The sequence below is a fragment of the Scyliorhinus canicula genome, chromosome 22, assembly GCF_902713615.1.
Source record: "Scyliorhinus canicula chromosome 22, sScyCan1.1, whole genome shotgun sequence".
Lineage (NCBI taxonomy): Eukaryota > Metazoa > Chordata > Chondrichthyes > Carcharhiniformes > Scyliorhinidae > Scyliorhinus > Scyliorhinus canicula.
The window spans coordinates 22819721-22841908 of record NC_052167.1 but is presented as its reverse complement, the minus strand read 5'-3'; the positions used below and the strand labels follow the sequence as shown (position 1 = coordinate 22841908).

Below are 22188 nucleotides of genomic sequence, written 5' to 3'. Positions count from 1 at the left end.
ATTCCGACTGCGGACAGCTCACAATGCCTTTCTTTGGCTGGGGAGGAAGGGAACATGCGACCAATCACATTTCTGTAGCGTTTCCTGTGTACAAGGCCACGTCTCTAAACCATTTATAGGCCACAAGGAAAACATTTATGCCAAGCGGACCTTAAAAAGATCAACGTTTACGTAGCGGGAAAAGCAAAGACACAGCGAGCAAGGTTTAGAAGAATTTTTTTTTAGAACTAGGGAGGGCGTTACTCCTTTCCAGAGGACAGTGACTGACCGGTCAAACACCGTTGTTGGGCTGGGGAACACGCTGTGACATGGGCTGGGAGACACACTCTGACATGGCCTGGGGACACACGCTGTAACATGGCCTGTGGGGACACGCTGTAACATGGCCTGTGGGGACACGCTGTGACATGGGCTGGGAGACACACTCTGACATGGCCTGGGGGACACGCTGTGACATGGCCTGTGGGGACACGCTGTGACATGGGCCAGGGAACACGCTCTGACATGGGCCGGGGAACACGCTGTGACATGGGCTGGGGGACACGCTGTAACATGGGCCGGGGAACACGCTGTGACATGGGCTGGGGGACACGCTGTAACATGGGCCGGGGAACACGCTCTGACATGGCCTGTGGGGACACGCTCTGACATGGGCCAGGGAACACGCTGTGACATGGGCCGGGGGACACGCTGTAACATGGCCTGGGGGAAACGCTCTGACGTGGGCCGGGGGACACGCTGGGACGTGGGCCGGGGGACACGCTGGGACGTGGGCCGGGGGATACGCTGTAACATGGGCCGGGGGACACGCTGTAACATGGGCCGGGGGACACGCTCTGACGTGGGCCGGGGGACACGCTCTGACGTGGGCCGGGGGACACGCTGGGACGTGGGCCGGGGGATACGCTGTGACGCGGGCCGGGGGATACGCTCTGACATGGGTCGGGGGACACGCTCTGACATGGGTCGGGGGACACGCTCTGACATGGGTCGGGGGACACGCTCTGACATGGGTCGGGGGACACGCTCTGACATGGGTCGGGGGACACGCTCTGACATGGGCCGGGGAAACGCTGTGAGGAGGGCCGGGGGAAACGCTGTGAGGAGGGCCGGGGGAAACGCTGTGACGCGGGCCGGGGGAAACGCTGCGACGCGGGCCGGGGGACACGCTGCGACGCGGGCCGGGGGACACGCTCTGACATGGGCCGGGGGACACGCTCTGACATGGGCCGGGGGACACGCTCTGACATGGGCCGGGGGACACGCTCTGATATGGGCCGGGGGACACGCTCTGACATGGGCCGGGGGACACGCTCTGACATGGGCCGGGGACACGCTCTGACATGGGCCGGGGGACACGCTCTGACATGGGTCGGGGGACACGCTCTGACATGGGCCGGGGGACACGCTCTGACATGGGCCGGGGACACGCTCTGACATGGGCCGGGGACACGCTCTGACATGGGCCGGGGGGACACGCTGAGACGCGGGCCGGGGGGACACGCTGAGACGCGGGCCGGGGGGACATGCTGAGACGCGGGCCGGAGGACACGCTGAGACGCGGGCCGGGGGGACACGCTGAGACGCGGGCCGGGGGGACACGCTGAGACGCGGGCCGGGGGGACACGCTGAGACGCGGGCCGGGGGGACACGCTGAGACGCGGGCCGGGGGACACACGCTCTGACATGTTACAGCAGCAGAGAGGGTTATGGTGGGATTTTAAAAGAAACAATGATTTGATGGGTGATGAGCGACACTGGCAAAGCCAGCATTTGATGCCCATCCCTAATTGCCCTTTTGTAGCCATTTCTAGTTTCACAATTTCCAGTGTTTGCAAAAATATATTAAATCCCTCCCGTGCTTCTGAACTTGTTTCTCCAGGGCATCTTCATGTCTCCAATTGAACTGACAGCTGCAACCCAATTTCAGGACTCTTGTCATACCGACGTGGTCAAAATTTACTCTTGCAGTTTAGTATCTGAGCCCAATTGATGGAGACGGCTCAAATATCAGAGCTCTTTTCTAATTCTGTGGTTAGCACTGCTGCCTCACAGCGCCAGAGGCCCGGGTTCAATTTCGGCCTCGTGTGACTATCTGCACGTTCTCCCCGTGTGTGCGTGGGTTTCCTCCGGGTGCTCCGGTTTCCTCCCACAGTCCAAAGATGTGCAGGTTAGGTGGATTGGCCGTGCTAAATTTCCCCCTTGGTGTGCAGGTTAGGTGGGGTTAGGGTTGGGGAATGGGTGGGGTGGTCTTTCAGAGGGTCGGTGCAGACTTGATGGGCCGAATGGCCGCCCCCTGCACTGTAGAAATTCCATATTTGTTACAATTTAACCAGACATTTGATGTGGAAAATGTTATTTTATATTTAGTTATGAAAATACACACTACCAATCAAACAAATCCTAAGTTTTGAATGTCTTGCTAGACTGCTGCATACTGTGATATTCTTCCTGTTTAAAACATGCTTTTTACTGTGTGATTCCAGATATATGATGGTGGATAATGAGGACGATGTCAAAACGCACAAGCCTATTGCACCCAAAGAGGTAAGAAGCTGTCTAGAATATAAATATTGTATCGGAATTGAATTGGCAGCACTGCCCACATTGAGCTTTATTCCCCCCGCCCACCTGATGTATCTTTCAAAATCCGTCGATGACCCCACTCCATCCTAAAGTGCAGGTCAAGGCCATTCAACCCATCTTGCCGGTGTTATCTCCACTTGCCTGGCGCTCCCATGACTCCGCAGATTTTTCCTTTTCAAGTATATACTGAATTCCCTTTTGAAGGTTGCAATTGAATGTTTTCGGGCAGTATAGCTCCGATCCCTCTTCTCTTTCCCCCCCCCCCCTCCCCCAGTCCCGAAAGATGTGCTTGTTAGGTGAATTGGACATTCTGAATTCTCCTTCCGTGTTTACGAACAGGCGCCGGAGTGTGGCAACGAGGGAATTTTCACAGTAACCTCTGCAGTGTTAATGTATGCTCTATTCAAAAACAAGGAAGTTATAAGAGCATAAGAACTAGGAATAGGAGTAGGCCATATGACCCCTCGAGCCTGCTCCTCCATTCAATGAGATCATGGCTGATCTTTTGTGGACTCATCTCCACTTTCCGGCCCGAACACCTTATCTATCTTTATCTTAAAAACATTTAATGAAGGAGCCTCAACTGCTTCACTGGGCAAGGAATTCCATAGATTCACAACCCTTTGGGTGAAGAAGTTCCTCCTAAACTCAGTCCTAAATCTATTTCCCCTTATTTTGAGGCTATGCCCCCTAGTTCTGCTTTCACCCGCCAGTGGAAACAACCTGCCCGCATCTATCCTATCTATTCCCTTCATAATTTTATATGTTTCTATAAGATCCCCCCTCATCCTTCTAAATTCCAACGAGTACAGTCCCAGTCTACTCAACCTCTCCTCGTAATCCAACCCCTTCAGTTCTGGGATTAAGCTAGTAAATCTCCTCTGCACACCCTCCAGCGCCAGTACGTCCTTTCTCGGGTAAGGAGACCAAAACTGAACACAATACTCCAGGTGTGGCCTCACCTTATACAATTGCAGCATAAGCTCCCTAGTCTTAAACTCCATCCCTCTAGCAATGAAGGACAAAATTCCATTCGCTTTCTTAATCACCTGTTAACCAACTTTTTGCGACTCATGCAAAAACCATGCACACCCAGGTCTCTGCACAGCGGCATGCTTTAATATTTTATCATTTAAATAATAATCCCTTTTGCTGTTATTCCTACTAAAATGGATAACCTAACATTTGTCAACATTGTATTCCATCTGCCAGACCCTAGCCCATTCACTTAACCTATCCAAATCCCTCTGTAGACTTCCGGTATCCTCTGCACTTTTTGCTTTACCACTCATCTTAGTGTCGTCTGCAAATTTGGACACATTGCCCTTGGTCCCCAACTCCAAATCATAAATAGAATATGCCTTTATAAATCTTTGGTGTATTGAGTATAGTTTTAGGCACCACACTTTAGGTAGAATGTCGAGGCCTTGGAGAGGGTGCATAGAAAGATTACCTGGGTTGAGGAGATATGTGGAGTTTTGAGAAGCTGGGGCAATGGGCGCAGGTACAAATGGCCTCCTTGTGTGCTGTTTGTTAGGAATAATCCAAATAACGTGTGTGGGGTGAGACAGAGAAGGGGGAGCTCTCTTCAGACCCAGTTGGTCTCTTTACTGTGTCAGAATCCTGCCTGTTATTTCCTTTGTTCCCATTTATTTAATTACATTTGGTCCATGGATGCATAATTGGAATTTGCCTTTTAAGCAGTGGACTTGAGCTGAGGCAGCCTACTAATCAGGGATAGGTTTTAATTTTTGGAGAGGAGAAACAGACTTGTTGGCGCCGGGGGAATTTTTAAAACCAGCTTTGGAGGAAGTTGGTTCGATTGGCTGGTTGACAACCTGTGGGTCGGCCAGGGACAGTGTTCTGACTGACCACAGTCAGTGATTGGTTCCTGCATGATGCCTCTGAGTGAGCTAGGCAGAAGTGGTTGAAGAAGGAACTCTCTCTCTCTCTCTCTGCTGAAGGGGCAACCTGGTGGTTAGCACTACTTCCTCAAAAGGGCAGCACGGTGGCGCAGTGGGTTAGCACTCCAGCCTCGCAGCGCCGAGGTCCCAGGTTCGAATCCCGGCTCTGGGTTACTGTCTGTGTGGAGTTTGCACATTCTCCCCGTGTCTGCGTGGGTCTTGTCCCCACAACCCAAAAGATGTGCAGGGTAGTTGAATTGGCCACGCTAAATTGCCCCTTAATTGGAAAAAATGAATTGGGTATTCTAAATTTATATATATTTTTAAAAAGCACCACTGCCTCACAGCGCCAGGGCCCTAGGTTCAATTCTGGCCTTGGGTAACTGGCTGTGTGGACTTTACACATTTCCCCCGTCTGCATCAATTTCCTCCCACAACCCAAAGATGTGCAGGTGAGGTAGATTGGCCAATGCTAAATTGCCCTTAGTGTCCAGGACATACAGGTTAGGTGGGGTTATGGGGCTCTTTCAGGGGGTAGGTGCCTTCCCGATGGGCCAAATGGCCTCCTGCACTGTCGAGATTCTATGATTCGAAGTGCTTTATTGGCACATCTTTACTATATATTTGAAATGATCTTGAAACTACAGAAAGTAGACGCCTTGCCAGGGGAAACTATCTCAAGCATGGAAGGAATAAGTATCGAAACAAAAGCATGAACTCCTGAAAGACTTTAACTGGAAGCCAACCTAGTGTGTGTGTGCGTGATATATATTATATATTTAGATATAGAGTGGCCGACTTGGAAAAGGGGGGTAAGTTGGTAAAGGGGTTTTAAGTAGTTGGTTACATTTTTGTCAGTTTAATTATAATGCTGTTAATTAATAAAAGGTTATATCTGTTCACAGACCTGGTTACTGCAGCCAAGGCGCTCGAGTATTTTAAAATAACTTCTAATTTCACTTGCATTGCGAAACTGGATCAAGTGGGGTTGGAATTGATCGCGCACTAGCCCAGGGTGCCGTGACAACTGGCCCGCCGCTCCAAAGATCGGAGCAGATGACTAGGCGACTGCAGAAACTGACCTTTTAGGATGCCGAGGCTTCCTGCAGGGGCATTCCTCTCTGCTGTCGGGGGGGCGGGGGGGAAGGGAAAGAGAGAGAATCAGCCAGTACTAGATATCAGCTGTGATCGCCCATTCTGAAAGGTCAAAGGTAGCCAGCCTTCTCACGGGAAGGTGAGGCCTGGCAAATGGCACAGCAGGAGTCGCTCCACAATCCAGGTTCAGAGATCACGAGTGTTCCCGCTGCGCTATAACGGGTACCCTTCCACATTTGGTTAATCTGGCATGTTTGGTACTTTTTCCCGTGCCTGATGTAACATGGCCAGATCTGCACAGTGTGAAATACGAAGCTCAGGTACAGTTAACAGACTGATGCTTCTTGTACCCATTAAGCATCATTAGCTTGGGGTGACGTCAGTCTGATACAATATGCCTTGCCCCCTCTGCCTTCAATAAGGACCCCAACCACAGTGCCAGTTTTTTATTTCTCACTGAGCTTGGCCCTCCAGATAGCATTATGCGCCTTTCTGGCTTGAACCCAAATTAAATGATCCAATATCACTAAGGACATCTGTAGTGGGCGGCACGGTAGCACAGTTGTTGTGTTGCCTCACTGCGCCAGGGTCCCAGGTTCAATTCCCGGCTTGGGTCACTATCTGTGCGGAGTCTGCACGTTCTCCCTGTGCCTGCGTGGGTTTCCTCCGGGTGAATCATAGAATTTACAGTGCAGAAGGAGGCCATTCGGCCCATCGAGTCTGCACCGGCTCTTGGAAAGATCACCCTACCCAAGGTCAACACCTCCACCCCATCCCCACAACCCAGTAACCCCACCCAACACTAAGGGCAATTTTGGTCACTAAGGGCAATTTATCATGGCCAATCCACCTAACCTGCACATCTTTGTGACTGTGGGAGGAAACCGGAGAACCCGGAGGAAACCCACGCACACACGGGGAGGATGTGCAGACTCCGCACAGACAGTGACCCAAGCTGGAATCGAACCTGGGACCCTGGAGCTGTGAAGTGATTGTGCTATCCACAATGCTACCGTGCTGCCCTCAAACCGGGTGATCCGGTTTCCTCCCGCAAGTCCTGAAAGATGTGCTGTTAGGTGAATTGGACATTCTGAATTCTCCCTCTGTGTTCTCGAACAGGCGCCGGAATGTGGCGACTCGGGGATTTTCACAGTAACTTCATTGCAGCATTAATGCAAGTCTACTTGTGACACTAATAAAGATTATTATTATAGCCAGTAACAAGACCCTCATCTTAATCTGGACTGAATTCAAACTTGGACAGTGGTCCAAATCACTGAATAGAGCAGTCTCTTAACGGTGAAGTGAAAGTTAAACGAGCAGTTATCATCGTCTGTGTTTAGTAACAGTCAATAGTTTCACAATCTTCCTGCTATGCTTGTTTTATTCAGCAATGCAAACCTGAGGTCTTTGCAGGCCTACCCCAGATTCGGCACTGAAGGTGGTCGGGTAACATTAACCAGCTTTATTTTTTTTCTGCCAGGTGGTCAAGTTTGAGCAGGAAGGGTACATTGAACATAGAACACAGTGCCATTCGGCCCATTGAGTCTGCATCGACCTACATTAAGCCCTCACTTCCACCCTATCCCCATAACCCAATAACCCCTCCTAACCTTTTTGGACACTAAGGGCATTTTTTCATGGCCAATCCAACTAACCTGCATGTCTTTGGACTGTGGGAGTTAAGCGGAGCACCCGTAGGAAACCCATGTAGACAACCCACGCAGACACGGGGAGAACGTGCAGACTCCGCACAGTGACCCAGCGGGAAATCGAACCTGGGACCCTGGCGCTGTGAAGCCACAGTGCTATCCACTTGTGCTACCATGCTGCCCAAATAGACAATGGACGTGAATGGGATTTATTACCAATTCAGCCAAGTTGAAGATTCACCTTTGCCCCACCAAGCACACACTCTAGACAGGCCAGCTTACACTTAAGGTAAAATAAGGCTGGCTCTAGTCTCGACCCTGGATTCAGTCTTAATCACTGCCACAACACCCCAAATTCACCCATGTAAATTTTCCATCGCCGACAATTGAGGTGGTGATAAATGGGCACAATCAGATTGACTTATGATTGATGGAACTGTGTCCTCTGCTCCCTACCAGGCTCCCAAGAAGCTTATTCGATACATAGACAACCAGGTGGTGAGCACAAAGGGTGAGCGGTACACTGAAGTGAAGAAAACGGAAGGCGATGAGATTAAGAAAACCTACATCAATCTGAAACCTTCCAGAAAATACAGGTTCCACTGAGATGCCGATTGGGCGCTTCACGGGTCAATCCATGGGCCCCAGTATTGGTTAACTTCGATTCACCCACCACCCAACACAGCTCAAGTTCCTTCCTGAACTGGACACTCGTGTGGTCGCGAGAGTTCAAAGCACATGCTCGTACCCTGTCTGATGATGAAGGGGGTCTACACTACCACTGTAAACCATGATTTGAATGCGCCCCCGGCAATAATATTTTTTTGTTATGTATTGTTAGCCTGTACACTGAGCTGTTGCAGTCTGTAGGCACTGCATCTTGTAGCATCCAATATGCAGTAATATTATACAGCTGAATTCACTGACGTGCTTCAGAACATTATCTAAATGTGGTCTTAATGTTAACCTCTGGGCCTTCTGGCTAACATCCAGCCCAGGATGAGGTGCTTAGCCTTTTCTTGTCATTTGGATCTTGTGTGTGTCTCTTGTGGAGACCATGAATTGGATTCCATTTCAATTTGTTTTTGGAGCGAGCAATGAGATGGATTAAGGGCTTTGCAATTATAATAGAATAAAAATTCAGTAGTCTGTTTTTGATTCCCAGCTTAGTCTTTTCTTTCTATTTTTTAAACGTAAATTTAGTGTACCCAATTCATTTTTTCCAATTATGGGGCAATTTAGCCTGGCCAATCCACCTACCCTGCACATCTTTTGGGTTGTGGGGGCGAAACCCACGCAAACACGGGGAGAATGTGCAAACTCCACACGGACAGTGGCCCAGAGCCGGGATCTAACCTCAGAGCTGTGAGGCAGCAGTGCTAACCACCGCAGCTTAATCACTGTCTGTGTGGAGTCTGCATGTTCTCCCCCTGTTGGCGTGGGTTTCCTCCCACTGTCCAAAGATGTGCAGGTTAGGTGGATGGGCCACGCTAAATTGTCCCTCAGTGTCCAAAAAGGTTAGGTGTAGTTACAGGGATGAGGTGGGCCTAAATAGGGTGCTCTTTCCAAGGGCCGGTGCAGATTCAATGGGCCGAATGGCCTCCAGCACTGTAAATTGTACAATACCCCTCCCACCACTCCGAGTTTATCCCTCTAGCGCGAGTTTGAACTGTAAGTACTTAAAAAAAATATAGATTGTCCCTCTCGAAGTCTACACGCTGGTCGAGCAGGAGACGCATCGCCAGACCACTTAATGTAATTAACATTTTTCAGTGGGTCTACTGAATATATTCTGTGCACTGACAGTGTCCTCCGATATTTGTGTGACCAGCTGTGATCCTTAAAGGGAAATCACAGCATTTTATAATATTGCCTCAAGTTGAAACTGTGTACATACGTGGTCACTTTGAGCTTTCTTTGAGTTGGCTCAAACGGGATTAATTATTTGCCACATCGCGTTTAAAGACTGGATTTCTACTTTGCAATCAGGAAAAAAAAATTATCGGGTGGAATTTTTAAATTATTTTATTTTGTATTAATAGAGCTAAAGTTTTTGGTTTGTTACTAGACTTGTAACGATCAGTGAAATAATGGTAGCAAGGAAGTTTGAATATATTGTTAGCCTCCTAACCGATGCACGAGCTAACAAGGGTGAAAGCTTCCTCTGTAAATGTGGCTCGACTAACTTCTCTGTTGTCCATCACCAGCTGAAATTTGGTTAATATATGCTACTAAATGACATCGACGTGGCATGTGATGATTCATAACATCAAGTCAGCCAAGTACACAATGTTGAACTTCAGGGGGATGAGTTGAGGCCTGAGGTAGGGTCTTTTATTAAAATCACTGTACTTGTCTGTGAAATAATTTAAGCAATCTGTAATGTAAACTAAACGTCCTTGTTTTTATAATAGTCTGTTCCCTGCTGTTTGCAATGTGTGTGAGATATTACGTCCTGTGATACTACTGTTTACATTCTGTAAATTTGCTACGTTGCTTCTGAACAATAAAATGGGTTTTAATATTTTTGCTGTTTGTTGTTCGAAATGTTTGACGTTCATCAAGCAAAAGAGCCTTCCCAGTGTGGTGTAACATGTTTCTCCAGGCCCCGACTATCTGTTGGCCTTCCAACGCAGCCCAGTAGCAAGCCATACTAGTCTGCAAACAGCAAGGACACCCAGTGGCCTTGATGCTATCACCCCAGCTGAGAAAACCATAACGGGTTCAAATCTGCGCACTTGATCGGGGAAAGGTGTTGGCGAGTAGTTCTAAACGCTGCTTAATTGTTCAGGCAGGAAAATAAAAACTTTATACCTCTTTCATTTTCCCATTATTCCAGAGCGATTCATTGCCAACTACACTTCTTTTCGAATCAATTATTTATTGCCAAACGAAACAGCCAATTTGTACACATCAGTGTTCCTTCCATGACCAGTTGACCAGCTTTGAGGAACGAAGGTTGGCCAGATCACCTGAAGAACTCTTCCTACCCGTATTGGTAAGGAGGCCTGGGATGGTGTTCCTACTCTTTTGAAATAGGATCTTTAACGTCCACCAGATCACGTCTCAGGTTAATGTCTCACCTGAAAGGCAGCATCACTGACCGTGTAGCACCCCTTCAATATTGCACTGAGGTTCCAGCCTAGATGGTCCTTCTAAGTACTGGAACGGCGTTTGGACGCACAACCCCCTGTGTGGAGACGGAAAACTGAGAGAAATAAAATAAATAGGTTTGGCCGCTTTAGTGTTTAAAATAACTCGGCAATACGTATGTTAAGCTGGGAGACGGGCATGGCAAAGCCACTGCATGTACGTCTGCCAATCAGAGCTGGGTCTTCCACTGAGGCTGGGGTGGAAGGCTGGCAAGAATGGTACCAGAGAGAGACGAGAGAAGCTGGGACTGTTCTCCGAGCAGATGGAATTAGGGGAGATTTAATTCAAAATTGCGAGGTCTTCAAAGAGTAAATGTGAAATTATTATTAGTAACTAGGGGAGACAGATTGGAGATAATTATCTTAAAGAACCAGGAAGGAGATTGAGAAGCATTTCTTTTCTTTTTTACATGATCTCGAAAGCACTACCTGAAGGGGTGCTGGGTATAGATGCATTAGGGAATTGGATACAGGTTTGAAAAAGAACAATGCAGGACAGTGGGCTCAGGAGCATGTGAGAGTGCCACTAATTCTTTCAATTGGGCCAGTATACATACAATGAGCCGAATGACAGCCTCCTGTATAGATTCTCTGAGGACATTCAAAGAAATGATAACAAAATTGGTCTCGGGGAGTTGCTTGGTGTTGTATCTGCATCATTTCTGGGCTAAGCCAACGTTGCGAGTGGCTGTGTATCCAGAAACGGTGACCCCAGAGCAGGTACAGTGTGGATTTAATCGAATATTACCCGGGGTCAGTTCTTACAAACTTAAAACTAAGTCTAAATAGTGAAATATTTCTTGATTCTGGTGAGTTTAGGATTAATATTCAAAGTATACATGGCCGGATAAAAATAATTTTTCTTTAAGAAAAGGAATCGACAATGTGGGTACACAATCGTAACACTGCCTCGCCCCCACCACTGCACAGCATAGCCACTCTCATCAGCTCACTATATCAAATACCATTTACAAAGGGACTCGGCCTATCAGTTACTGGTCTTGATTCATTCCAATATTGCTATGAATGGTTGCAAGTTTGACAAAGTATCAGCAGTTTGCTGCTGAAGTATTATACCATCTACTTTAATCTAAGTTTACATAAGCACCATAAGTGTCGTGTGCGTGTTGGGGAGTTGGGGGTGGGGTGGGGTGGAAAGGGGGGCGAAGAACCAGTTCACCCAAAGAGTCCTGTTCAAATCTGGAGGTTGATAAATGGAGCAAAGCCCACGACATCCTGCAGGAGGACAAGTGCTCGCTGGAGGGGCGGCTGCACGTCAATGTCCACTCCCTTCTTGCGCAGAACCTCCAAACTCCCTTCAGTGATGTTGTGACAGTGATTCACTTTCAGCGAGTGCAGCTTCGTGCAATATTCTGCTACTGTCCTGGAAAACACAAAAGATTCGAGAGTTCTTTTTCTCGTGCACGATCCACCGTGTCGCTGACGTGAACTACAAACCGCTAAAGAAAAGGCAGGCACTGAGATTCTTCTGAAACACAGTCACTGCTGTAACAAAGAGACACAGGAAAAGTCTTTCCCGTATCTAAGCGCGAGTCATTTGCAAGCACTTGTGTCTTTTACTGGATCCTGAAAACACTGAATAAATGTCATGCGGAAACATCTGCCTTGCCTTCATTTATGCAGGATTAGGAGGAGCCCCCTTGTGATGCTACACAATTCCCACGGGACTGGAATCCCTAAGCACTGCGATCGGGCCTGATACCACCCTGGAGCCATTTCCACTGGGAGTTACTGGGTAACTTTCCGCATCAGTGGGAGCTTTTCTCTTTTTGCTCTCCAGACCCAGGGCCAAGAACTATTTAATCACTTTCATTGTTGTTTGGGGAGAGGGGTAAGGCAAAACACCTGGAAAAAATGCACAAGGAAGAGCCACGGTGCTGTGGATGGATAATGACACAATGTGGACTGGCCTCTCTATGGGAGAGGCAGTGAGGGCAACAGAGAATAGAAATCAGTGAAGAAAAATAGTTCACAGTGCGGCCCACCCTCGGAATGAGGGCGGATGACGGACAAGACAAACAATGAATTATTTCACATACATTATAAGGAGACCTATCATTGCCCCATACAGGCTGACACCATCGGATCAAGCCTGGAATCTCCACACTCCGAGCGCCTTAATACCACGTGACATTCATCCTGAACCCATTGTGTAGGCTGAGCTTCATTTCAAAATAAATAATGGGGTATTCAAGCTAGCTTGACTGGGAAAGCAGCGGTTTAACACAGCCGAGTGGCTTGTTGGCCATTTCAGAGAGCAGATGAGACTCAACGACACTGGTGTGGGACTGGGGTCACATGGTGACACAGTGGTTAGCACTGTTGCTTCATAGCTCCAGGGTCCCGGGTTGGGTCACTGTCTGTGTGGAGTCTGCACGTTCTCCCCGTATCTGCGTGGGTTTCCTTCGGGTGCTCCGGTTTCCTCCCACAAGTCCCGAAAGACGTGCTGTTAGGTGGATTGGACATTCTGAATTCTCCCTCTGTATACCCGAACAGATGCCGGTGTGTGGCGACTAGGGGTTTTTCACAGTAACTTCATTGCAGTGTTAATGTAAGCCCACTTGTGACAATGAAGATTACTGGGCAGAATGGTGGTGCAGTGGGTTAGCCTTGCTGCCTCACGGCGCCGAGATCCCAGGTTCGATCCTGGCTCTGGAACACTGTCCGTGTGGAGTTTACACACTCTCCCCATGTTTGTGTGGGTTTTGCCTCCACAACCCAAAGATGCTGCTGGGGCTGTTTACCACAGGGCTAAATCGCTGGCTTTGAAAGCAGACCAAGCAGGCCAGCAGCACGGTTCGATTCCCGTAACAGCCTTTCCGAACAGGCGCCGGAATGTGGCGACTAGGGGCTTTTCACAGTAACTTCATTTGAAGCCTACTTGTGACAATAAGCGATTTTCATTTCATTTTACATTCATGTACAGGGTAGGTGGATTGGCCATGCTAAATTGCCCCTTAAATGGAAAAACAAATTGGACATTCTAAATTTAAGAAAATAAGACAATGAAGACTTTATGGTGGAACAGTTGAGGAACAGTGGAGAACCTTCCAAGCGATTTTTCACAGTGCTCAGCAAAGGTTTATACCAACAAAAAGGAAGGACGGAAGAAAGAGGGAAAATCGACCGTGGATATCTAAGGAAATAAGGGAGAGTATCAAATTGAAGGAAAAAGCATATAAAGTGGCAAAGATTGCTGGGAGATTAGAGGACTGGGAAATCTTTAGGGGGCAACAGAAAGCTACTAAAAAAGCTATAAAGAAGAGTAAGATAGAGTATGAGAGTAAACTTGCTCAGAATATAAAAACAGACAGTAAAAGTTTTTACAAATATACAAGACAAAAAAGAGTGGCTAAGGTAAATATTGGTCCTTTAGAGGATGAGAAGGGAGTTTTAATAATGGGAAATGAGGAAATGGCTGAGGAACTGAACAGGTTTTTTGGGTCGGTCTTCACAGTGGAAGACACAAATAACATGCCAGCGACTGATAGAAATGAGGCTACGACAGGTGAGGACCTTGAGAGGATTGTTATCACTAAGGAGGGAGTGATGGGCAAGCTAATGGGGCTAAAGGTAGACAGGTCTCCTGGCCCTGATGGAATGCATCCCAGAGTGCTAAAAGAGATGGCTAGGGAAATTGCAGATGCACTAGTGATAATTTACCGAAATTCACTAGACTCTGGGGTGGTCCCGGTGTATTGGAAATTAGCAAACGTGACGCCACTGTTTAAAAAAGGAGGTAGGCAGAAAGCAGGAAATTATAGGCCAGTGAGTTTAACTTCGGTAATAGGGAAGATGCTGGAATCTATCATCAAGGAAGAAATTGCGAGGCATCTGGATAGAAATTGTCCCATTGGGCAGACGCAGCATGGGTTCGTAAAGGGCAAGTCATGCCTAACTAATTTAGTGGAATTTTTTGAGGACATTACCAGTGCAGTAGATAACGGGGAGCCGATGGATGTGGTATATCTGGATTTCCAGAAAGCCTTTGACAAGGTGCCACACAAAAGGTTGCTGCATAAGATAAAGATGCATGGCATTAAGGGTAAAGTAGTAGCATGGATAGAGGATTGGTTAATTAATAGAAAGCAAAGAGTTGGGATAAATGGGTGTTTCTCTGGTTGGCAATCAGTAGCTAGTGGTGTCCCTCAGGGATCCGTGTTGGGCCCACAATTGTTCACAATTTACATAGATGATTTGGAGTTGGAGACCAAGGGCAATGTGTCCAAGTTTGCAGATGACACTAAGATGAGTGGTAAAGCGAAAAGTGCAGAGGATACTGGAAGTCTGCAGAGGGATTTGGATAGGTTAAGTGAATGGGCTAGGGTCTGGCAGATGGAATACAATGTTGACAAATGTGAGGTTATCCATTTTGGTAGGAATAACAGCAAACGGGATTATTATTTAAACGATAAAATATTAAAGCATGCCGCTGTTCAGAGAGACTTGGGTGTGCTAGTGCATGAGTCACAGAAGGTTGGTTTACAAGTGCAACAGGTGATTAAGAAGGCAAATGGAATTTTGTCCTTCATTGCTAGAGGGATGGAGTTTAAGACTAGGGAGGTTATGTTGCAATTGTATAAGGTGTTAGTGCGGCCACACCTGGAGTATTGTGTTCAGTTTTGGTCTCCTTCCTTGAGAAAGGACGTACTGGTGCTGGAGGGTGTGCAGAGGAGATTCACTAGGTTAATCCCAGAGCTGAAGGGGTTGGATTATGAGGAGAGGTTGAGTAGACTTGGACTGTACCCGTTGGAATTTAGAAGGATGAGGGGGGATCTTATAAAAACATTTAAAATTATGAAGGGAATAGATAGGATAGATGCGGGCAGGTTGTTTCCACTGGCGGGTGACAGCAGAACTAGGGGACATAGCCTCAAAATAAGGGGAAGTAGATTTAGGACTGAGTTTAGGAGGAACTTCTTCACCCAAAGGGTTGTTAAACTATGGAATTCCTTGCCCAGTGAAGCAGTTGAGGCTCCTTCATTACATGTTTTTAAGGTAAAGATAGATAGTTTTTTGAAGAATAAAGGGATTAAGGGTTATGGTGTTCAGGCCGGAAAGTGGAGCTGAGTCCACAAAAGATCAGCCATGATCTAATTGAATGGCGGAGCAGGCTCGAGGGGCCAGATGGCCTACTCCTGCTCCTAGTTCTTATGTTCTTATGTTATTATTATACATGTAGGTCAGACCGGGGAAGAATGGCAGATTGCCTCCCCTGAGGGACAATAGTGAACGAGTTTGATTTTTACGGCAATGTAACAGCTTCACAGGTCACTCTGTATCGACACAATTTCCAAATTGTTTTAAACTCGTTTGGGATGGCCAAAACAGGATTTGAATTAATTTCTCCTGATTATGAATCCAGTGTGAGATACCCAGTCCAGTAACTTAACCACTCCATCACCATCCCCAGCAGGAGTGTCCTGCAGGCCCTAAACCGTTTATAAGGGACAGGTTTTAAAACCAGAAGGGAGCAGGAATGTTTGACAGTCGAAGCCCTTTGCTCTTTACCTCATGCACTCGTTCCGGAGGCGGAGACAGCCGGTCAGATCCAAGTGTTCGAGCTCAGCGCACTGTCTCGCCACCTCCTGCACCGAGCTGTCGCTGAGGTTTGCGTTGACCGCCAGGGAAAGTGACTGGATCCTTCGGCACTTGCGGACCAGGTAACAGACGGCTTCGTCGTTCAGCTGCTTGCAGGCGGTCAGGTCGACTGACAGCAGCCGGCCGCAGCGGTCCGCCAGGCTGCGCAGGGACAGGGGGTCCACCCAGTCGCACTGCCTGAGGGAGAGGTGCTGCAGGTTGGCGCAGCTGAGGGACAAGGCCACCAGCGACTGTCGGCTCAGGCCTCGGCAGCCTGTGATGTCAACCTTCGCCAGGTGATGGTTCTGGCCAATCACCGGCAAGAGCTCGTTGTCTGTCAGCCAATCGGAGCAGCTCCCTACAAGCAGGTGGTGCAGCACCGTGTTGCCTCTCAGCATTCGGCAGAAGGCGTGTTGGGGAACGACAGCTCCGACCTGAAATCAAATCAGAGGAGGACAGAACATGCATTAACATCTCCAATGCTCAAACTTCTCACCTCCCTGTCTCTATGGAGCACTCCATTCTGGACCCAACCCCGCCAGTTAGCCACTGATTAGCCACGGTGATGGACATGTGATCAATGCTAGCAACAACCATATGAGCCCCCTCCTCCCACACCACTTCACCTCACCCGATCGGTATATCCTTCTGTTTACTCCCTCGTGTATGCACCCAGCTTCCCCCTCGAATGGCTATAGATCCCCTCTGCCACCTTTTGCCACATCTGCAGTACCGGTAAAACCCAGGACATTCCCCCCTCTGGTGCCACACAATCCACAATTGGCAGCCTTTTTATACCCACACAGCACTCTCCACCTGCTCCCATCTACAACTAGCCGTGGAAAGCAGAGGCTCAATCATTTTTTAACAGTTAAAGCTACAAGTTCCAAATAACATTTGTATTCACAAGGGTTAACGTGCGCTGTTTCATCTCGGTAAGACGCAAAACACTAGGCTGCCTTGGTAAGGCTGCCACCCCGTTGTGCAAGAGAATTAACAGACAACCACAGGGCGGCACAGTGGTTAGCACTGCTGCCTCACATCGCCAGGGACCCGGGTTAAATTCCAGCTTTGGTTGACTGTCTATGCGCAGTCTGCACGTTCTCCCCGTTTCTCCGTGGGTTTCCTCCGGTTTCCTCCTACAGGCCAAAGATGTGCAGGTTAGGTGGATTTGTCATGATAAATTGTCCCTCAGTGTCCAAAGATGTGTAATAATAATAATCTTTATTAGTGTCACAAGTAGGCTTACATTAACACTGCAATGAAGTTACTGTGAAAATCCCCTAGTCGCCTGTTCGAGAACACAGAGGGAGAATTCAGAATGTCCAATTCACCTAACAGTACGTCTTTCGGGACTTGTGGGAGGAAACCGGAGCACCCGGAGGAAACCCACGCAGACACGGGGAGAACGTGCAGAGTCCGCACAATGACACAAGCCGGGAATTGAACCCAGGTCCTTGGCGTTGTGAAGCAACAGTGCTAACCACTGTGCGACTGTGCCACCCATTGATTAGGTTAATGGGTTATTGGGGTCAAACGGGGGATGGGCCTAAGTAGGGTGCTCTTTCAGAGGGTTGGTGCAGACTCGATGGGCCGAATGGCCTCCTTCTGCACTGTAATGATTCTATGATTCAAATGCCAATTCTTAAGTGTATACATTTCCCTGGGTATCTGTTATTTCTATTAATTACTTTGCAATTCTTTCAACTTCTGCACTCCGACTGTTATCATTTGCAGTTACAGTGCTCTTGCGTTGGGCAGCACAATGGTTTGGATGTTGACTGTTCTGCATCGCTCAGTCAGTCCAGGCTGTCGTCTCACACAATAATCCCTGGCTAGCTGAGATTGACGGGTTCTCCAGAGTGGGAAAGTGTGCCTGTCAAAACATCTCTCACTATTCCCTCACTCCGAAGCAAAACTAACAACAGAGGTGACTCGCTCTCGCATGGACCTTGACAGAGGCAGACTCTCACCTTGTGAACTCTAACCCTTGACCCCTCCACCTCGACTCCAATCATCCGGAGGACTAAAGTTGTCACCAGACACCAAAGAGCGGATGACCGGGGACAAGAAAAGCCCGACGTGTCTTCAAGTGAGAATATCCCACCCGTCCCAAGTAGCACAGGCCTGGTTCTGAAATTGGAGAGCCGTACAGCAACAAAAGGAGACGATTCGGCCCATTGTACCCATGCTAGCTCTGTGAAACAGCCCCCCATACAGTCCCCCACCACTCCTTGCCATGGTCCTGCAAGTTTTTTATTCCCTTTTCAATTCCTTTTTGAAAATTACGACTGATTTTGCTTCTTCCCACCGCTCCCCCCATGGGTTGTGGAGGGAGGCGTGATGGCCCCATGGCGAGTTACCTGCGAGGTGTCCAGAGTGTGGCAGTTGGCCAGGTAGAGCTGGATCAATGTGTGGAACTGTTTGCTGACCCGCTGTAGGCAGACCAGCTGGCACAGTGGGAGGTGGCACAGGATGTGGGGAACCAGAACATCCTCCCAGGGCAGCTCCAGAAGCTGGCACCTAGGGCGAAAGAAAGAGAAGAAGCTGAAGAGTGAAAACAGGCAGAGGGAGGGAGGGAGGGAGGGCCAGACTGAGCTCGGGTTCCTGGCTGGAATCCAATCGAGGAAGCACTTACATTCATGTACAGCATGTCCATGGGATGGCTCAAAGGCCTTCACAACCAATTAATTACTGCTTCAAAAGTCCACTCACAGCAGCCAACATTACACACAGCAAGATCCCACAAACAACAATGAGCTTTATGTTTTTTAAAATAAATTTAGAGTGCCTAATTCATTTTGTCCAATCAAGGGGCAGTTTAGCGTGGCCAATCCACCTACCCTGCACATCTTTGGGTTGTGGAGGCGAAACCTACGCAAGCACGGGGAAGAATGTGCAAACTCCACACGGACAGTGACCCAGGGCCGGGATTGAACCTGGGACCTCAGTGCCGTGAGGCAGCGGTGCTAACCCACTGGGCCACCTTGCTGCCCATCTGCTTTATAAATTGAGCTGATTAAGAGGGAGGAGGGACAGCAGCATGGGATGTTTGAGAAAGCTGGAAGGGCTTTTGTTTAAAATGTTGATAGTTAGGCTGGGGCATGCTGGCGTAGTGGTAATGTCACTGGATTATAGTAATCCAGCAGCCCAGGCTAACGTTCTGGGGTTGCTGGTTCTAGTCCCTCCACAGCAGCTGGTGGAATTTAAATTCAGTTATTAAAATCTTGAATGTGGAGCTAGTCTCAATAATGGCGTCCGTGAAACTATCATCGATTGTTGTAAAAACCCATCTGGTTCACTAATGTCCCTGTAGGGGAGGAAATCTGCCATCCTTACCCGGTCTGGCCTACACGTGACTCCAGACGCACAGCAATTCCAAGACTCTGACCTGCTCTCAAGGGCAATTAGGAATGGGCAACAAAGCTTGCCTCTCCAGTAATGGCCACATACCATGAACAAATGAAAAACAATCAGTCTCTCCGGAAATACAATATAGATCAGATATCAAAAGTCCATTTCTCTCTACACGATTTGCAAAACATTCGTTGTTCACACGTTCGGTTTATTTTCATCGGTGACAAGCTTAGTCCCCCACCCCGACCACAGAATCTTTGTTTGTCCGTGGCCCAAAATCACGTTTCTCCCTCTCTTCAGCTCTGAAGACGTCTCGCGAACCCGGAACCTTCGCTCCTGTTTCTCTCTCCACAGTCGCTGCCAGACCCGCTGAGTTCTTTTCAGATTCCTGGCATCCGCCGTTGAGGAAGGTGTTTAATCCTGGCACTCGTGTGGGAAGCCTGCTTAAAATCTTCACTGTTAACATCTCTCACGCGTGAAATCCGAGGAGAGTTTTATGGACACGCCCCCCACCCCCACACAACCTCTCCCCTTCTCCCTGTTGCTCATGCACTTACACCTTGCCCAGGCTACCTGGTTCCGGGAAGAGGGGAGGTGGAGGAGGAAGGGTAGAAATGTCTGGATTACGGTACCCTGCCACCATGAGAGTAGGCAGCTTGATGAATCAACGGGCCTTTTCCCTATCTCTATTAACCGTGGGGTGGGACACCTGCCTTAGGGGGAGGGTTTAGGGGGTGGGACACCTACTCTCCCCCCCCACCCAGGGGGAGGGTTTAAGGGGTGGGACACCTGCCCCAAGGGGAGGGTTTCGGGGTTGGGACACCTGACTTAGGGGGTGGGACACCTGCCCTAAGGGGAGGGTTTAGGGGGTGGGACACCCCTCCCAGGGGGAGGGTTTAGGGGATGGGACACCTGCCCCAGGGGGAGGGTTTAGGGGGTGGGACACCCCCCCAGGGGACGGGTTTAGGGGGTGGGACACCTGCCCCAGGGGGAGGGTTTAGGGGGTGGGACACCTGCCCCAGGGGGATGGTTTAGAGGGTGGGACACCTGCCCCAGGGGGATGGTTTAGAGGGTGGGACACCTGCCCCACGGGGATGGTTTAGAGGGTGGGACACCCCCCGCCCCCCCAGGGAGAGGGTTTAGGGGGTGGGACACCTCCTCCCCCTCAGGCCCAGTCCTGTCAGTCGGTGCAGCGCTGGCTTCTCCTCACCTGCTGCTCTCACCTGTCTCCATGACACTCACCCCGCCACCACTTCCGCCCGGTGGCTCCGCGCCCCGGCATCACTTCCGCCCGGTGTCACCGCGCCCCGGGTCCCCCGCCATCACTTCCGCTCGGTGTCACCGCTCTCAGCTTCCCCGCCCCCGGCTCCCCTGCAGGGTCGGTGCGCTCTCTGGTGGCCGCGCGGTGGAACAGCCGCAGCCCCGAGTCTGAGCGCCAGGGACCGCCCAGTATGTGTGGCCCAGGCCTGGGGGGGGGAAATCTGTCACCCACATCACCTCTCACCCTGCTGCCCCACAGCGCCAGGGTCCCAGGTTCGATTCCCCGCTGGGTCAGTGTCTGTGCGGAGTCTGCACGTTCTCCCCGTGTGTGCGTGGGCTTCCTCCGGGCGCTCCGGGTTCCTCCCACAAGTCCCGAAAGATGTGCTGTTAGGTGGATTGGCCGTGATAAATTGCCCTTAGTGACCAAACAAAAAGGTTGGGCAGGGTTACAGGCATAGGGCGGGGATGTAAGGTGCTCTTTCAGAGGGTCAGTGCAGACCCGATGGGCTGAATGGCCTCTTTCTGCACTGTAGGGATTCTATGTTCTTCTCCACGGTAAACAGTCCGAACTTCTCCACTCCACATACATAACCAAAGGTCTTCATCCCTGTAATCATTCCTGTGAATCTTCTCTGCACTCTCTTCCAACCTAATGAAGGAGCTGTGCTCCGAAAGCTAGTGATTCGAAACAAACTGTTGGACTTTAACCTAGTGTAAGACGTCTTACTGTGCTCTCTTCCAACGCCTTCACATCTTTGTAAAGATGTGAAGATGCCGGCGTTGGACTGGGGTGGGCACAGTAAGAAGTCTTACAACACCAGGTTAAAGTCCAACAGGTTTGTTTCAAACACTAGCTTTCGGAGCGCAGCTCCTTCCTCAGGTGAATGAGCATTCACCTGAGGAAGGAGCTGCGCTCCGAAAGCTCGTGTTTTAAACAAACCTGTTGGACTTTAACCTGGTGTTGTAAGACTTCTTACCATCTTTGTAAAGGCGTGGTGCCCGGAGCTGGGATGTAATACTCCAGTTAAGGCTGAACCAGTATTTTGTACCAACTTAACGTAGCCTCCTCGCTCTTGCGTTCAACCAACATTCATGCCCTTCCACCAGCACCACCAAAGTCAGATCGCTGCGTGTGGAGTCTTGCTGTGCGTAGGCAGGCTGTCCCATTTCCTAAGTTTAGACGGATTCAGATGTAGCTCCTTGGCTGTACTCAAAACACACACCTCGGAACTTCCCTGGCCGTCTACGGAACAGAGGGCACAGGAGCTTCTATACGCGCCCGAGAGGACAGACGAGGCCCCGGGTTTAACATTGTTATAACCCCAATGGAGGTCCAGGAATCAGGACCATACGATTTCCCATGACCTCCCCGGAATATGAACTGGCCCTTTGGCAGGCAGGACTTCCCGTTTAAGGGGGTGGGGTTACCCCTTTACCAGGAGAGCCCCAGTTGTATAAAAATCCCGGCCTAGCTGCAGGTCGGGGACGGAGACCCTTAGGGGAGTGGAGGAGTATTGGAATAAACCTGTTCTTTAATTTCTGCCTTCGACTGTGCGTTCTGCTTATTGCGGATTCAACAAA

At 49.4% G+C, this 22188-nt stretch overlaps 2 protein-coding genes across 4 annotated transcripts in view; one reads left to right on the top strand and one right to left on the bottom strand.

Moving 5' to 3' along the window:
- Positions 1-8376, top strand: part of cuedc2 (CUE domain containing 2) — a 40607-nt gene extending 32231 nt beyond the window's left edge. The window contains exons 8-9 of the mRNA XM_038782688.1: positions 2487-2547; positions 7697-8376. Of these exons, the coding sequence (XP_038638616.1) occupies positions 2487-2547; positions 7697-7843 (208 nt within the window). The 3' untranslated portion in view covers positions 7844-8376. The remainder of the gene's footprint in view (positions 1-2486; positions 2548-7696) is intronic.
- fbxl15 (F-box and leucine-rich repeat protein 15) lies at positions 18-20666 on the bottom strand. 3 transcript variants are annotated; one of them, XM_038782686.1, is made up of 5 exons: positions 20571-20666; positions 18354-18513; positions 15922-16424; positions 11570-11773; positions 18-37 (listed from the first exon to the last, which is right to left on the bottom strand). In XM_038782686.1, exons 1-4 carry the CDS (start codon positions 20627-20629, stop codon positions 11584-11586), a joined length of 912 nt encoding a protein of 303 aa, XP_038638614.1. In that variant the 5' UTR covers positions 20630-20666; the 3' UTR covers positions 18-37; positions 11570-11583. The 3 variants fall into 3 exon arrangements, with proteins under 3 accessions (XP_038638614.1, XP_038638612.1, XP_038638615.1); XM_038782684.1 differs by lacking the exon at positions 18-37 and having other exon boundaries at positions 10099-11773; XM_038782687.1 differs by lacking the exon at positions 18-37 and having other exon boundaries at positions 10099-11773; positions 20558-20659.
- Between the last annotated feature and the right edge of the window lie 1522 nt (positions 20667-22188).

Coding starts and splice junctions, on each gene's coding strand:
- fbxl15 (XM_038782686.1), bottom strand. CDS start 20,629: ATGCCGGGGCGCGGAGCCACCGGGCGGAAGTGGTGGCGGGGTGAGTGT. Junction 18,514..20,570: donor GGTGAGTGTCATGGAGACAG/GTGAGAGCAGCA, acceptor CTTTCGCCCTAG/GTGCCAGCTTCTGGAGCTGC. Junction 11,774..15,921: donor CTCCGGAACGAGTGCATGAG/GTAAAGAGCAAA, acceptor TGTGTTTTCCAG/GACAGTAGCAGAATATTGCA.